This window comes from Delphinus delphis, chromosome 19, assembly GCF_949987515.2.
Source record: "Delphinus delphis chromosome 19, mDelDel1.2, whole genome shotgun sequence".
Lineage (NCBI taxonomy): Eukaryota > Metazoa > Chordata > Mammalia > Artiodactyla > Delphinidae > Delphinus > Delphinus delphis.
The window spans coordinates 12259888-12274710 of record NC_082701.1 but is presented as its reverse complement, the minus strand read 5'-3'; the positions used below and the strand labels follow the sequence as shown (position 1 = coordinate 12274710).

General features: G+C 56.5%; 3 protein-coding genes across 6 annotated transcripts in view; 2 read left to right on the top strand and 1 right to left on the bottom strand.

The window, feature by feature from the left end:
* The first annotated feature begins 657 nt into the window (after window positions 1-657).
* PDE6G (phosphodiesterase 6G) lies at window positions 658-1922 on the top strand. Its single transcript, XM_059997017.1, has 3 exons — window positions 658-821; window positions 1321-1361; window positions 1846-1922. The coding sequence occupies exons 1-3, from the start codon at window positions 676-678 to the stop codon at window positions 1920-1922; spliced, it is 264 nt and encodes an 87-aa protein (XP_059853000.1). The 5' UTR covers window positions 658-675.
* Window positions 1923-3659: 1737 nt separating this feature from the next.
* On the bottom strand, window positions 3660-7376 carry TSPAN10 (tetraspanin 10). The gene is made up of 3 exons (XM_059997284.1): window positions 7341-7376; window positions 5462-6054; window positions 3660-4122 (listed from the first exon to the last, which is right to left on the bottom strand). The coding sequence occupies exons 1-3, from the start codon at window positions 7374-7376 to the stop codon at window positions 3660-3662; spliced, it is 1092 nt and encodes a 363-aa protein (XP_059853267.1).
* Window positions 7377-13015: 5639 nt separating this feature from the next.
* NPLOC4 (NPL4 homolog, ubiquitin recognition factor) overlaps window positions 13016-14823 on the top strand; it is a 55105-nt gene continuing 53297 nt past the window's right edge. For 2 of the 4 annotated variants that reach the window (XM_059997182.1, XM_059997181.1), the window contains exon 1: window positions 13034-13165. In XM_059997182.1, coding sequence (XP_059853165.1) covers window positions 13151-13165 — 15 coding nt within the window. In that variant the 5' untranslated portion in view covers window positions 13034-13150. Of the gene's footprint in view, window positions 13166-13459; window positions 13479-14823 lie in introns of those variants that run through there. The other 2 variants (XM_059997183.1, XM_059997184.1) reach the window with 2 other exon arrangements.

Here is a 14823-nt window from a genome sequence, read left to right as displayed (position 1 = left end):
TAGTGGACCCTGAGGAATTAGGGTCTCCCTCTGGTGCTAATAGGCTTAGAGGAAGGTGAGCTGCCCCTGGCCTAGGTCACCAGGGCTTAGGGCCTCGAGGGGGGGACTCCGGGGGAGAGGAGGAGGGGAGGTCACCCTGTGCAGTGGGTTCAAGGACACCAGCAGGTGATGCTGGTGCCCAGTGAGTGGCTGGGGCGGGGTGGGGGGTGGGACGGGGGAGGTAGGGTATTTACCAGCAGAGGGAAGACGCTGCTGGGGCCAGGGCTACACAGCTCGCCTGGGCGTTTCATTGTGACACAGGCCCCTCCCCTGCCCGGGCACCCTGCCCTCCCATTTCTCGGGTTACCGTTATTGGCACCGCTAGGTGCCTAACATGCCACCATGAATGAGGCCAAGTGTCCCACCCCAGGGATTGGGATGGGGAATGCAGGAGAAGGGGGAGGCAGTGAGGAGGGGCACACCGGGGGGCCACCCAGCACTCTCAGCCCCTGCCTGGGGCTCCCTGGGACAGGGGGCTGCTGTTTGAGTCATACTGGGGACCGGTGGGTCTCATGTTTCAGGGTTTCCTCTGCTCTGGTGGGTTGAGACCTGAGAGGTGGGTCGGAAGCAGGAGGGCCCACAGCGTGAGGGAGTCCAGAAGCCGAAGGTCACCGCGGGGTCTCTGCCAGCCTGGCCATGAACCTGGAGCCGCCGAAGGCCGAGATCCGGCCGGCCACCAGGGTGATTGGGGGGCCTGTCACTCCCAGGAAAGGGCCCCCCAAATTTAAGCAGCGGCAAACCAGGCAGTTCAAGAGCAAGCCCCCCAAGAAAGGCGTCCAAGGGTGAGCAGAGCTGTGGGAGGGCTGGCCCTGAGGGGGGTGGAGGGCCCACCTGCTGCACAGGAGGGAGATGGGGCCTTTCTGGTGCTAGAGGCCATGGCAGGGGCCTTCAGGTTGGGGGGCTGGGTGGGGCCTCAGCCACCCTTTCCTGGTGGAAGGTGGTCCCATCCTCTTAAGCAGGTGGTGCGGGTCTTGAGGGCCTGAGCCGGCCTGTCTCAGCGTCCCCCATTCCCTGGCATGGGGGGCGGGGGGTGGAGGGGACTCGGGGGGCGGGGCTCCTGTCACCCTCTCTAGCTGTTCTTGTCCGGAAAGCACACCCACCCGCGGCCACCCAGACACTCAGCCACAGCCCCACCAACTGATATGTCTCCCTGCACCCAAAGAGCCCCACGTGTACACACCCAGGACACACTCAGACACACCGCGTTCCCAGGAACCTGCACTCAAGTGTATGCACACCCCCTCTCCGCTCTTCCTGGCCCTGACCGCTCTGTTCTTGTAGGTTTGGTGACGACATCCCCGGAATGGAAGGCCTGGGAACAGGTATGACGGCCACTAGCGTCCACCCAGGTCCCCCCCACTTGCCCACCCCCCAGTGTGCCTGGGGCCCCATCAACCCTGCCCCTGCTTCCTCAGGCAGAGGCTCACTTAGGGCACCACCTCCAGCTGTCCTTCATTTTTTTTTCCCAACTTCAAGCTTCAGACACCACCCGAGTGGGGTTGTTCCTACTCAGCGGGTCCACCGAGTGCTTGGAGGGGCTGGAAAAGACCAAAGCTCTTGCTGTCCCCTCCCCCCAGCAGCAAGGCCCACCTTCCTCTGGCCCCCTCCCTGGGCCTGCTGCACCCACTCTCTTCCTGGGCAGGGCGCCCATTCGACACACCCCAAAGGTGGTATGTCCTGAAAAGAGGGCTGTACACCCTGGACTTGTACTCTCACCATTGGGGTGTGGACAACAGGGCCCGGAGGGGTTGGTGGCTCCTGGGGCCATGGGACCCTCCTGGACTCACTGGCCCCCTTGTCCTGCAGACATCACTGTCATCTGCCCATGGGAGGCCTTCAACCACCTGGAGCTGCATGAGCTGGCCCAGTACGGCATCATCTAGCACTGGACCCCGGCCCTTGACCCCTCCATGCCGCTGCCCTTTCTGACCCCTGCTCAGGATTCCTGTGAGCAGGGCCGCCCCCCCACCGGAGGGTTCCAGAGTGTCCAGAGATTGTGTCTGGAGATCCCCGCAAGGCGGCGACCTCAGGCCCATGGAAGCTAGTTCCCGGGAGCCCACCAACTCCCTGCAGGATACCCTCTCCGGCCGGCCAGGCCTGGCTTAACTTCTAGAGACACTGGTCCACAGACCCTCTCCTCCCATGGCTGGAAAGCTAGGGCAGGCCTCCCAGGAGTGTCCCCTGTCCTGCCTGTCTGGGGGTGAGGCAAGCTTCCCCCACTAGCCCTTCCCAGCTGAGGCCCTTGCACTGGCGGAGTGGGTGGCAGGAGTCCTGCGGGCGTCAGTGAAAGAGCAAGACCCCTCTGGACCTGTCACACCAGCAGGATGCTTGTCCTTTCCAACATGGCCCATGTCCTGTTTCAAATAAAATTAGCGTGTCCCCCACCACTTGTCTGGGATGTGTTGTCAGTGGGGGCAGGGCCCAAGGGTGGAGTCTCTTCAGCAAGAGTGGACGGATGTGGGCATTGGTGGCAGGGATGGCAGGGGCCTGGCCAGGCTGAGGGAAGGAAGCACATCGGGCACTGAGCCAACCTCTTGATGGCTGGACTGGGGCAAGGCAGGCAGCCCCACGTACTCCGGGGGCCAGAGCTCAGGTCAGGGGGAGGGAACACCTATCTGCTCCCCACAGGTGAGGAAACAGGTGCAGGGAGATTGGGCCCAGCCAGCCCATCCTTACTGTCCACTAAAGCTGGACAGTAACCTTACTGTCCACTAAAGCCTACCAGTAACCCTGCAATTCCGCTCCTGACACCACACCCAGGAGAAGCAGGGCACGCTGCCACACACAAACCTGCGGGAAACTGCCCCCAGTGGCAGTCATCTTCGGGAAGCTGCCCAAGTGCCTATCCACACGGACGTCGGGGGGTCCGTTCACACAGCAGTGACCAGAGAGTGACTCTCAGGAAGGGGGCCCCTGTGATCGTATTTATGTGAAGGCCAGAAAAAGCCACGCTAACCAAAGGCGACACAGTTCCAACAGGGGTGACCTCGAGGAGGAGATGAAGGACCCTGCTGGGGCTGGATCTAGACCTGGTAGTGGGTCCACAGGTGTGTGGATAAGTAAGAACCCTCAGGCTGCCCACTTAAGGTTGGTGCAATTTACTGTATGAGTGATACATCTCAATAAAACTTACCGCCCCCCCCCAAAAAAAGCACTCTGGAGGGAGAGGCCTGGGCCTCATCCTCAACCACCACAATGGACAAGAAAGGGGGAGGTGGCCCCAGAGGAGAGCAGGAGCCAGGCTATGGTGAGGACGTGGGGACTCATAGACTGGGCTTGGAGGTGTTGGAAGTGGGGGGGGTCAGTGGTGAGAGTCAAAAGTGGTCAGATGTGGAGATCGGAAGTGAAGGTTGGGGTGAGGGTCTGAGTTGGGGCTCAGTGGCAGGATTTCATCCAGTCTCGCTCGCCCCCCACTCTCCCTGCCAGCCAGGCTTTGCCTGCACCCTCTGTGGGAGGCAGACGCTGGCCAGGCAGTCGTTGGGGTCAGCTTACACTCGGACCATGGCAGCGTTTACAAGCAAATGGGCAGTGTGGGGGAAAGGGGACCCTGGGGAGGCAGAGGCCAGCAGGTGGAGGAGGCCTGGGGGCCCAAGGTGCGTGTCCACAAGCACCAAGGCGGGTTATTCTGACACCTTCCCTGGGAGGGGAGGGGAGGCCTGCAGCCCCAGACCCCATCCGGGTGCCCTGGTCTTTCGTCTCACCTGCCAGTCAGCCCGGGACCAGTTTGGCAGAGGGGAGGGCACTGCGTCTGGGGGTCCTGTGGACAAGCCCTCACTCTCTGCTGCCCTCTTGTGGACAGCCAGGGCCCTCACCAGCTGGATGGCCAGCAGGAGCTCTGCCCCCTGGACCACCACGACAACGATGGCGTAGCCACCTGCAGCCCAGATGTTGCTGCGCAGCCACTGGAGGAGTGGGGGGCTGCAGCCCTCCAGGTGCACCACCCTCTGGGCCGCGTCCTCATCCAGGCCCAGGGCCCCGAAGCCACACTGGTCATTGACTGAGGCTCCATCTTCCCAGGGGTCGATACAGCAGGAGGCAGGAAGGCTGCAGGCCTGGACCCCAGGGGAGCTGCAGTTAAAGTACCTGCAAGGGCACATGGGAGCATCAATCTGGAGGCCAGGGCCCCTGGTCTTGGACCCCAGCGCTGTGTGGAATGTCTCCTACCCGCCTTCAAACTTCCATAGCCACACACACATAGGCACGCAGGCATGCACATGCGCATGCATGCAAGCACACAGGCAAGAATGCACACACACATGCACACTGGCAGGCATGTACACACACACATGCACACGCACACACACTTGTGCACACACAGACACACACACGATACCCAGCTCTCTATAATTCATCCCAGCACTACATAGGCCTCTGTACAAGCTTGGTTAGAAGGCACACACTGCGTAAGACAGTTGAAGGGAGGCAAGGGTTTGATGGGGGCTGGAAGTAAGACGGCCTCACTCCACAGATGCTGCTGAGTTGGTCTGAGCAGCAGAGCTGGAGTGGGAGAAGGTGGGTTGAGGACTGGTAGAGGCTTCTGTAGTGGTCACCGGGTCGTGGTGGGGGCATGAGGGGCCACACTGGGCAGCAACAAGGGATGGGAGGCTTGGGAGGAGCTCGCAGGGCCTCGAGAGAGTGTTGCTCTTGTCACTCACTTCAGGCAGCCCTCAGGTGCCCTTGGCCTTTGACTGGCATCCAGGGCCCTGTGACCAGTAGGCTCACCCTTCGCCCTCCCTCACAGGCACAGTCTCATCTCCTTGAAGAATGGGCTTCAGTAAGGCAGGGGCTTGGAGGTCGGCAGGCTGGGTGGCATCACAACACCAGAAAGGGCTGCCACCGACCCAAAGTCACACTTGGCCACCAAATGAGAACAATCCAGATGGGTGCTTCTAAGGTGCCCGGGAAGAAGGGCCCAGCATGTCGCAGGGACTGTTGGGTACAAATGGCTGGTTTTCAAGAGTCTCCATATGGCTCTAAACACACCCATGTACACACACACACACAAACACACACACACACACACACACAGTGGAGGGAGAACTGTGGAGTCATAGTCCAAAATGATGTCCTGAATTAAACTAAAAGTTATTTTCAATTGACATTGAGATGTACGATGTCCTTACTGAAAAAGAAAAAAAAACAACCCCCAAAAGTGACTTTCTAGCTCTACTGGCTGAGCTTCTCTATTAACATCCCTGCATGACCACGTGGCCCTGGCTGGGCCTGAGTGTGTACATGCGCAAGTGTGCCCACATGAGCGTGTGCGCACATATGTGTACAGGTGAGGAGCCTATACAGGTGAGTTTGTGTATAGGTGAGTATGTGCATGTGAGCGTGTGTGTGGCCTGCCTCCGCTCCAGCCCCAGGGACCCTGCCGGCCACCATGGGGCTGCCCTCCGCCCTTTCAGGCTCTAGGACTCACAGGTTCCGCTGCCAGTCCTGGTAGGAGGCCACCCCGCAGCACTGCAGCCCGAGCTGAACTTGGTCAATGAGGAAGCACAGGTCTGGGTCGTCTTGGTAGTGGGTGATGGCCATGCGTAGGACGTGCTCCAGGTCATCCTGTAACTGGCCCCAGAAGGCCACCACCAGGGCCCCTGCCACGGCCTCCAGCACCAGAAAGGCAAGGATGCCCCCAGAGAAGCAGCGCAGCAGAAAGGCGTTCTCGCAGAGGGCGCCCAGGCAGCCTGCCAGGCTCACCGCACTGAACGCCAGTCCGCCCAGCACCAGCCCCAGCATGGGGTCTGCGGGCAGGGGGCCCCCCCAACTACTCCCCAGAGACCCCTTGACGGCCAGGCCCCAGAGTCCGATGGCCAGGGCCAGCAGACTGAGCAGAGAGAAGACAAAGTTGGACAGGAAGATCAGGCACTTGAGGAAGCTGCTTCCCCAGGGGAAGCAGCAGGCCAGGACCCCCCCAGGGCCTGCCCTCCGGGCCTGGTCCTCCCAGGGTGCTGGCCCTGGGTGGCTTGAAGTGAGGGGGCTGCTTCTGGCGAGGGGTGGTTCCTGATCCCCAGCATCCTGCAGAGGGAGGAAGAAGAGGGAGGTCTCACCAGGGCAACCCTCTTCACTCAGACCCTGTGACGCTCAGCTGGGAGCAGGGTCAGAGCCTGCAGGGGGGAGGAAGCTGGAAGGTGAAGTTGGAAGGTGAAGGCGGAAGGGGTGCACAAAGACCCTAGAAGGCCAGGGACATGGGGGCCTTAAGGCTTGTTCTGCTTGGCCGAGCAGCAGAGGGGACGGTGAGGGGCTCTGGGGGCAGGGAGAGGAGAGGCCAGGAGACCGGGGCTCTGTGGGGTGCAGGGCCTCCCGAGGACCCCACCTTGCCCTCCAGCGGGACACTCAGCCAAGCTTGGGGGCCCTGGCCTTACCACAGAGAAAATTAACAGGGTGCTGACGGTTGGGGGGTCACCCCCTCTCTCGGTTCCCCCCACCCTCCTCTTGGCTCCCCAACAGAGGGCTGGCTCACTGATCATGAGGTTGGGAGAAGCTGCAAAGCCAGTTCCATTTGGCCCCTTGATGGACAGTCTCCACTTCAGATATGCCTGCCTCTGCAGCCCCTCCACTGGCAGGCAGGTATGGGAGGGCTTCTGCCCCCTCTCTGCAGGGGGAGGGGCAGCAGGCCCTTGAGTTTGGTTGTGGGGGAAGAATGAGGAAGCTAAGGCCCCAGGCCTGGGCAGGGCTCCCAGTTTACCAGGAAGAAGCTGGCCCTTCACTCCCCACCTGCCTGACCGCATCAGAGCACAGGAAAGGAGGGTTATTGATCAGCACCCCCCAGAACTCAACAAGTCAGTAAGAGCAAAAGGCCAGGCTGCCGGCTTGGCCTTCAGCCCTGTCTGCACCCTGAGCCAGAGCCCACCCCCCGACCCGCCAGATCCACGGGGAGGCCTGCCGGATCTCCTGTGCAGGGGCCATACCAGGCTGAGCGGATGGCAGCCTCGAGGAGGGGGCAACAGGGAGGTGAGAAGGCGGGGCAGGTCGCAGGTGGGTGGGGGACAGGGAAAATGTGAGGGTGGCCTGATGGCCCTGGTGGGCACCATCCCCTGGGTGTGCGCTTTCCTTGGGGTGTGGACACACCCCATGCCGTGTCAAACACAAGGGCAAGGGCAGGTCACCTTTCAGAGTCTGAACAGGGCGCTGGGGGAGGTTAAGGCACCTGATTAATGAAGCCCCACCCCAATCTTAGCAGCCCCTCCTGAGCACCCACCTGCTGGCTAGCCCCAGCACACAACATGGCTCTGGGGGGCCCGGGTGGGGAGAACCCAGCCGGGGACATCTCCAACCCCAGCAGGCCTCCAGGCACGGCTTACCTGGGACAGCAGCGGGCTCCTTTCCCCCTCCTCCATCCTCCACCAGGAAAGGTGTGCTGGTCCCCCGCTGGCCTCTCTGGCTGGGACACCAGGGCTGGTGCTGCCTGTGCCCCCGGCTGCTCTGTGAGCTGTGAGCCCCACCGGGACTTTGCAGTCACGATCGGATCATGTGAGGAGTCATAGTTTAGGGCTTAAGACAGCCTCTGCTTGTTGAGATGCAAAGGATCCTTCTTGAGCCCAGATTCTTGGCCTCGCTCTGTGCAGGCATGACGTGGGTGGGGCTGTCAGGGGGCAGACCTCATGGGCATCTCCACAGGGCCCCCGTGTGGGCCTCAGCCTGGCGGGTCCAGTGGTGCCCCTCAGCTCAGCCCGAAGATCAGACCCTGGCTCCCAGTAACAGCCCGGGAGACCTGCCCACAGCTAAACGCCAATGTATTCCGATTTATTCACTGCAAGAAAGAAGTTTTATGTATATATGTGCATATACATACGTATACACATACATATATGTGTATGTATATATATTTTCAATTTTTATTTATTTTAATTTTATTTTTGGCTGCATTGGGTCTTCGTTGTTGTGCACAAGCTTTCTCCAGTTGCGGCGAGCAGGGGCTATTGCTCGTTGTGGTGCGTGGGCTTGTCGTTTCAGTGGCTTTTCTTGTTGTGGAGTATGGGCTGTAGGCGTGCAGGCTTCAGCAGTTGTGGCTCACGGGTTCTAGAGCACAGGCTCAGTAGTTGTGGCGCACAGGCTTAGTTGATCTGCAGCATGTGGGATCTTCCCGGACCAGGGATCGAACTTGTGTTCCCTGCATTGGCAGGCGGATTCTTAACTACTGCGCCACCAGGGAAGTCCCTATAAGTGTATATTTGAAGTGCCTTTATTTTTTTTAAGAATTTATTTATTATTTATTTTATTTATTTTTGGCTGCATCGGGTCTTAGCTGTGGCCCGCAGGCTCCAGGGCGTGTGGGCTCTGTAGTTGGCGGCACGCAGGCTCTCTAACTGAGGTGCACGAGCTCAGTAGCTGTGGCGTGGGCTTAGTTGCCCCACAGCATGTGGGATCTTAGTTCGCCGACCAGGGATCGAACCCGCGTCCCCTGCATTGTAAGGCGGATTCTTTACCACTGGACCACCAGGGAAGTCCCCCTTTGTTTATTTATTTATTTTTTAATCACTGGCTAGATCACATCCTTCCTGGTTTTGAGGTGGCTGGGATCCCCCACCCTCTGAGCTTCTCAGGAGTAGGACTTTGTCACGGTTACTATTGTGCCCTAGTGCTTGGAGGGACCCCAGCCATGCAGCTGCCACCTCTGCAGGCAGAGATGTGCTCCAGGCTCTCTGACCCTGCATTGTCGGCCCTTTCACCCTGGCTTGGATGCGGTGGAAAGACTGGCTCAGAGCAGACCCCTACCAGCCAACAACTCTGGAAGACCTTGGGCACGCACTCCCACACCTCCTGGGTCCTGCTTGTGGAGTGCATGAGGCTATGACGTGCGTCGACGCTGCTGTTGGCTTCTGTGGCCGGAGGCTGTGGTGGGGGCAGAGGCTGCCAGGGGCCCCTCTGCAAACACGTGTGCGTGGCAGGAAAAAGGGTGGCCTCCAGGGTATGTGTGTGCCGCATCCCGTCTCCACCATCCTCCCCACTCCCTTTCTCAGCTTCTTCCGTTTGATGTTTAAGCCTAGCCTCTTTTCCTCCATTTAGTCACCATTTTACAGTCCAGCCACATGGGCTGCTTGCTGGGCCTGAAACGCCTGGCACTTGTGTGCCCTGACCTATGCCATCCCCTGAAATCTCCTCCTGGTGTTCAGTTCCAGAGTAGTACGGCCGAGGGAACACTTTTCATTTTTATTCGCTTCATTTGTCTGTGTTCTTGCTTTGGGTCCCCCACTAGCTTCTCCCAGAACAACTACCCCACGGAGCCCAGCCTACACTCCGGCAGAGGGCCAGCTGAGTTTTAAGCCACTGAATGAGGAGAGTTTGTTAACACAGCATTATTGTGAGCACAGATGACTGACACTGGGTTTATTCTCTGTCAGGGACTGTTCTGAGCCCTACAACAGTGAGGAAACCTGACAATCACCCGTCATAAGGTGCTTACATTTGAGTACAGGGGAAGTCACAGAGTAAGCAAAGAAACCAGTAAATACATGCTATTTTATAAGGTCATGAGTGTTAGGAAGCAAGGAAAGGAAATGGCTGGTGGAGGGTGTTGTCTTATATCAGGTGATCAGAGAGGCCTCACTGTAGGAAAATGTTGGGTTCCTAGGTATACACCCAAAAGGATTGAAAACAGGGACTCACACAAATACATGGATATACACGTTCACAGCAGCCAAAAGGTGGAAACAACCCGGGTGTCCATCAATGAAGAATGGATGAACAAAACGTGCTCCATCCATACCGTGGATTATTCAGCCATAAAATGGAAAGAAGTTCTAACACAGGCTGCAACATGGATGAACCTTGAAAACATGGTGCTCAGTGAAAGAAGCCAGACACAGAAAGTCCACATACAGTACGATTCCACTTATATAAAATGTTCAGAATAGGTAAAGCCATAGAGACAGAAGGTAGATTAGTGGTTGCCAGTGGCTGGGGGAGGGGGAAATGGCAGCTAATGCTGAAGGAGTGTAGGGCTTCCTTCCGGGAGTGACGAAAATACTTTAGGACTAGATAGAGGAGGTGGTTGTACAACACTGGGAATGTACTACATGATACTGAGTTTTTCCCTTTAAAATGGTTAACTGTATGTTCTGTGAATTTCATATCGTTTTACAAAAATAAAAGAAGAGGGCTGAGAAGAAGCCGAAGGAAAAGAGGGAACGAGGGACTTCCCTGGTGGCCCAGTGGTTAAGACTCCACACTTCCAGTGCAAGCGGCGCGGGTTCAATCCGCAGTCAAGGAACTACGATCCCACACGCCGAATGGCGTGGCCAAGAAGAAAAAAAAAAGAAAAGAGGGAACGAACCTCGTGGATTTTCTCAGGTCAGGGTCCCTGCGAGGCCAACCCTGGTCACTGGGGAGTGTCTCAGGATCCAGACCCGGGAAGGAAACAGCATTGTGCTGGTGGAGGGAGAAGGCGAGCTGTCAGGCAATCTCAACAGAGTCCTTGGTGATCCCCGCAGCTCGGATGGCCTGCAGAGTCATCCCAGATTGAGACATGGGTATGCGCCTTGATAGCCATCCACTGTTATTGGGCATGAGCTGCCTGGGGAAGGGACCGTGATCTGGAGTGAGCACAGTCCCCGAAGGGGAGCTCAGCCAGGGCTGCCAGCAACTTCAGTCTGAGGGCAGTGCACTTGGCACACACTGTAACTGAATGTGGGGTCCAGCTGCTCGCTGCTCAAAAGCCAATAAAGAGGCAAGGCTGGTGGAAAGGAAAGTTTGCTTTATTTCTGAGGCTGGCAATGGCGGGGTCCGGGGAAGGGGAAGGGCAGACTCCTGTCCAAAGGCCGACTCCCCTCCACTGACAAGCAGTGGGCAAGAGCTTTTATAGACGGAGGGAGGGGGCTACATGCAGAGACAGCACAGTCAGCTCTGATGGTCATCTTGAAATTGGTCCTTGGTGGTCTGACCAGCATCATCTTGATTGTTCTAAGTACAGTTAATCTTCAGTTCCAGGGTCAGTTTGTTCCCATTTCCATGAGGCCAATTCTCAGAATTGTGGCAGCTTCTGTCATGGCTACAGTCTGGTCATCATGTAGTTAACGTCTACCTGGTGGGGGTTTCAGTACCTATAAAACAGCTCACATGGGCTTTCCTGGTGGCACAGTGGTTGAGAGTCCGCCTGCCGATGCAGGGGACACGGGTTCGTGCCCCAGTCCGGGAAGATCCCACGTGCCACGGAGCGGCTAGGCCCATGAGCCATTACACTGAAGCCTGCGCGTCTGGAGCCTGTGCTCCGCAATGGGAGAGGCCACAACAGTGAGAGACCGTGTACTGCAAAAAAAAAAAAAAAAAACAGCTCACAGGGCACGGCTCAGAATACTATCTATAGCCCTTGAGGTGGAACTAAAGGTCCTTGACCTTGCTTACTGATAAACTATTATTGTTTTGTCCCCTTTGACTATTTTCCTTTGTTTCTGTATTTTCTCATTTCTCTGATTAAACTTATTCTTTGGCTAAAGTTTTTCCACAGACAAAAGGCAGGCGGAAGACATGGGGGGCATAGACCATAGGGTCCTGTTCTGTTTCAACACTAGGCTGACGTGTGCAGGAAGAGCGCTTCAGGCCTGTAAAGTACCTTAGGTGGGAGCAAGCCTGGAAAGTTTGAAGAAGAATGGCTGTTCGAATTTTGCTCCAAGTGAGATGGGGAGATGACAGGTGTTGAGTAATGTGCATTCCGACCTGACTCATGCTTTAAAAGGACCACTCAGGCTGCTGTGCTGCAGGCGGAAGGTCAGGGCAAGGACGGGAGCTGGAGGTCAGGCCTTGTGCAGCCAAACTGTGTCTCGTCCCTTCCTCAAAGGGGACACACCCAGCCTCATCAGTTACCGCAATCAGGCTCCAAAGCCAGGCTCTCTGGGAGATGGTCATCACCTCTCAGGCCCCATCTCAGCCTTGTTCTGATATAGAGTAGCCTTCGGATGAAATCATAGTTACCACTACTGTTATGGGCCGAACTGTGTCCCCCCAAATTTATATATTGAAGTCCCAACCCCAGCACCTCAGAATGAGACTTAGAGGTAGGGCCTTTAAAGAGGTAATTAACTTAAAATCAGGTCATTAGGATGGGCCATCCTCCAATGACCTTATAAGAAAAGGAAAATGGGACTCAGAGAGACACCAGGGATGCACCTGTGCAGAGGGAGGACACAGGAGGAAGGCAGCTGTCTGCAAGCCAAGGAGAGAGGCCTCAGAAGAAACCAAACCGGCTGTCCCCCTGATCTCAGACTTCCTGCGGGGAGAGGAAATGAGAGTAACAACCTCCTAACTGTTTTCAACACAGGAGACAAACACAATCTGAAATTGAATCATGGGATTAAAAAACATAGTTTAGCCTCTTAGAGGTTTTCGTAACTTTTTTTTCATAATCATAGGCAAGGTCAGCTACCAAATGTGCAGGGCCCAGTGCAAAATAAAAATGTGGAGCTCCTTGCTGAAAACTATTAAAGGTTGCAAGACGGTGACGGCAGAGCATTGAATCAAGTGTGAGGCCATTCGGAGCCACACACGTGGGTGCCCATGAAGCTGGCCCTGAGGGCAATTTTAGGATATTGTATCTCCGTGGCAAAGAAGCATTTATCCAAAATGTGGTCGAAATTCATTCGTTTCTCTTATGTTAGATTCAGGGAAAATGCCTTCTTAAAAAATACATATCATGAAGGTATGATGTCACCTTCCCGAAGCTATTTCTCCATTTCCATGGGACCAGCGAGGCGCTGGGAATGTCCAATTCGAGACCACCGACCGCTCTCCTGGGCGAGACGCGCGTTAGTGCTTCCCTCCCAGCTTCTCTGCAGCGTCTCTCCACTGCGTGGCCAGCCGGGGGCGCCCCTCCGCGGGGAGCCCGGTGCGGGGCCGCCCTGCGCAGGCGCGGACCGTTGGTGGGGCCGGAACCTGGTTGAGCGGCCGGAACCTGATCGCGCGGCCGGAACCCGGTTGCGCGGTCGCGTGGCCGGGGGAGCGCGTCGGGCGAGGCACCGGACGTCGCGGCGGTGGCGGCCGGGCGGTGAAGCTGGAGCGGCGGTGGCGGCGGCGGCCGGAGGCCGGGGCTGGGGCTGAGGCGGGGGTCGGGGCTGCAAGGCCCGCGGGGCGGCAGGCAGCGGCGGCCCGGGGCTCAAGCCCGGATACGGGAGCGGCCACCATGGCCGAGAGCATCGTGAGTGGGGCGGCCGGGCGGGAGGGTGCCGGGATGAGGCAGCAGATTTGCCGGCGCGGCTTGCGGAGAGGCCCAACGGCCCGCCCTCCTCTTCATGGGCCGGCCGGGTGGCCGGGCTCCCGACCTCCTCTTTTCAGCTCCTCCCGTCCCCGGCCGACGGGGGAGGCCGGGCCGTCCGCGGGGTGTGGGTTGTGCCGGCCTTTCCATTCCTGGTCGCGGGGGTCGCGCTTGGAGGGGCTGCAGTTCCTCGGGGCCGGGGCTACGATCCCTCCTCGCCTCCTGTCCGTCTGTCTTGCCTCCTTTCGTCGCCCCAGTGAGTGCCTTGTCATGGGTTCCTTAAAAGGAGAGCACTTTCTGTAAACGGGGACCCCATCCCACGAGAGGAAGCTGCTAAGAAGGGAAACGGTGGCCTGGTGGATGGCAAGGAGACCTTAACAGCTACCTGTCTGTAAAGGGATGTTATAAAGGTTGATCTCATTTTGTACCCTAAGTCAGGGATTGACACACTCCCTTTCCCTGCTTAAAGTTAAAAAAAAAAAAAAAGTGAAAATCGGAAAAAACTGGCCATCCCTTAACTTGTGGAAAGTTTCCTCTCAGAAGTCAGTATAGCCGGAAAAAAGCCAACAGACCAGCTGGACAGAAAAATTTTTGGTTAACGTTAAGGACCACCTGGGATTTCCTGGAGGAAGCAGAAGCAGTATGGGGTGGCAAGTCATGTTCAGAATTTGGCCATGGGAGAGCCTCTGCAGTTTTGCCAGGTGTCTGGGAATGGCATTCATCCTCCTCTCTGGATGCTCTGGGCTGCAAGAACCTCCAGCTCTGGACTTTCAGGCTTTCATCCGGTGACTCCTCCTAATGCAGCTCTCCATTCAGGGGCCCTGGCGTCTGCTCCGTGTTTCCCAGCCTGGAGATGAGCAGTGGGCATGAATGCCCCAAGAGAAACGAGCAACTGATTCCTTTTAAAATAAGATTTACTAGTCTTTGGTGACTCACTCTAGAAATAGGTTAAGAATTAGCACTCAAATCTGCTTCCAGACTTTCTCTTTACTGTAATATTTTTGACCAAATTGAAGTAACCGTGGACACGTGAGTTGTTTCAGAGAAGGCCACTTTTCTACTAGCGTATGTAAGGCTAGGGTCTCATTGATAGCATGGATCTCTTGTCGAATTTCTCAGATTGTCAGGAATTAAAACATGATTCTTCTGAAATTTATTTCAAAAGTTTTTATTTATTTAGAAAGAGGTCTTCTAAAATTTTCTGTGGGATAACTAATTTTTATCTCACCAATTCTTTGACTCCCACAAGAAATATTCTGGGCTCATTTTCTTATAAATAGGGAAACTTAGTTACCAAGAAGCTATGTGTCCATGTTGCCTGGTCTGTCTCTTGTGTATTTTACTTTATACCATGTGTCAAAGGCCAAGTCATACCTTCCCTCAGTATGAATTATCTTTGTCTCTTGGAGTTAAATACTGAGCTTAGCTTGGAAACCTGGACTGCCGTGCCCTGTTGTAAATGAACAAGTAGAATAAGTTCTTAAGCTTTAGAGCTCTCCAGAAACGTGTTATCCTGACCTTTAGCTTCTCGAGGTGTGGAGTGTCATGCTCTTGGTCCTAAGTGAACAGTCAAAGCAACAGTCATAGAATCCCTCAAAGAG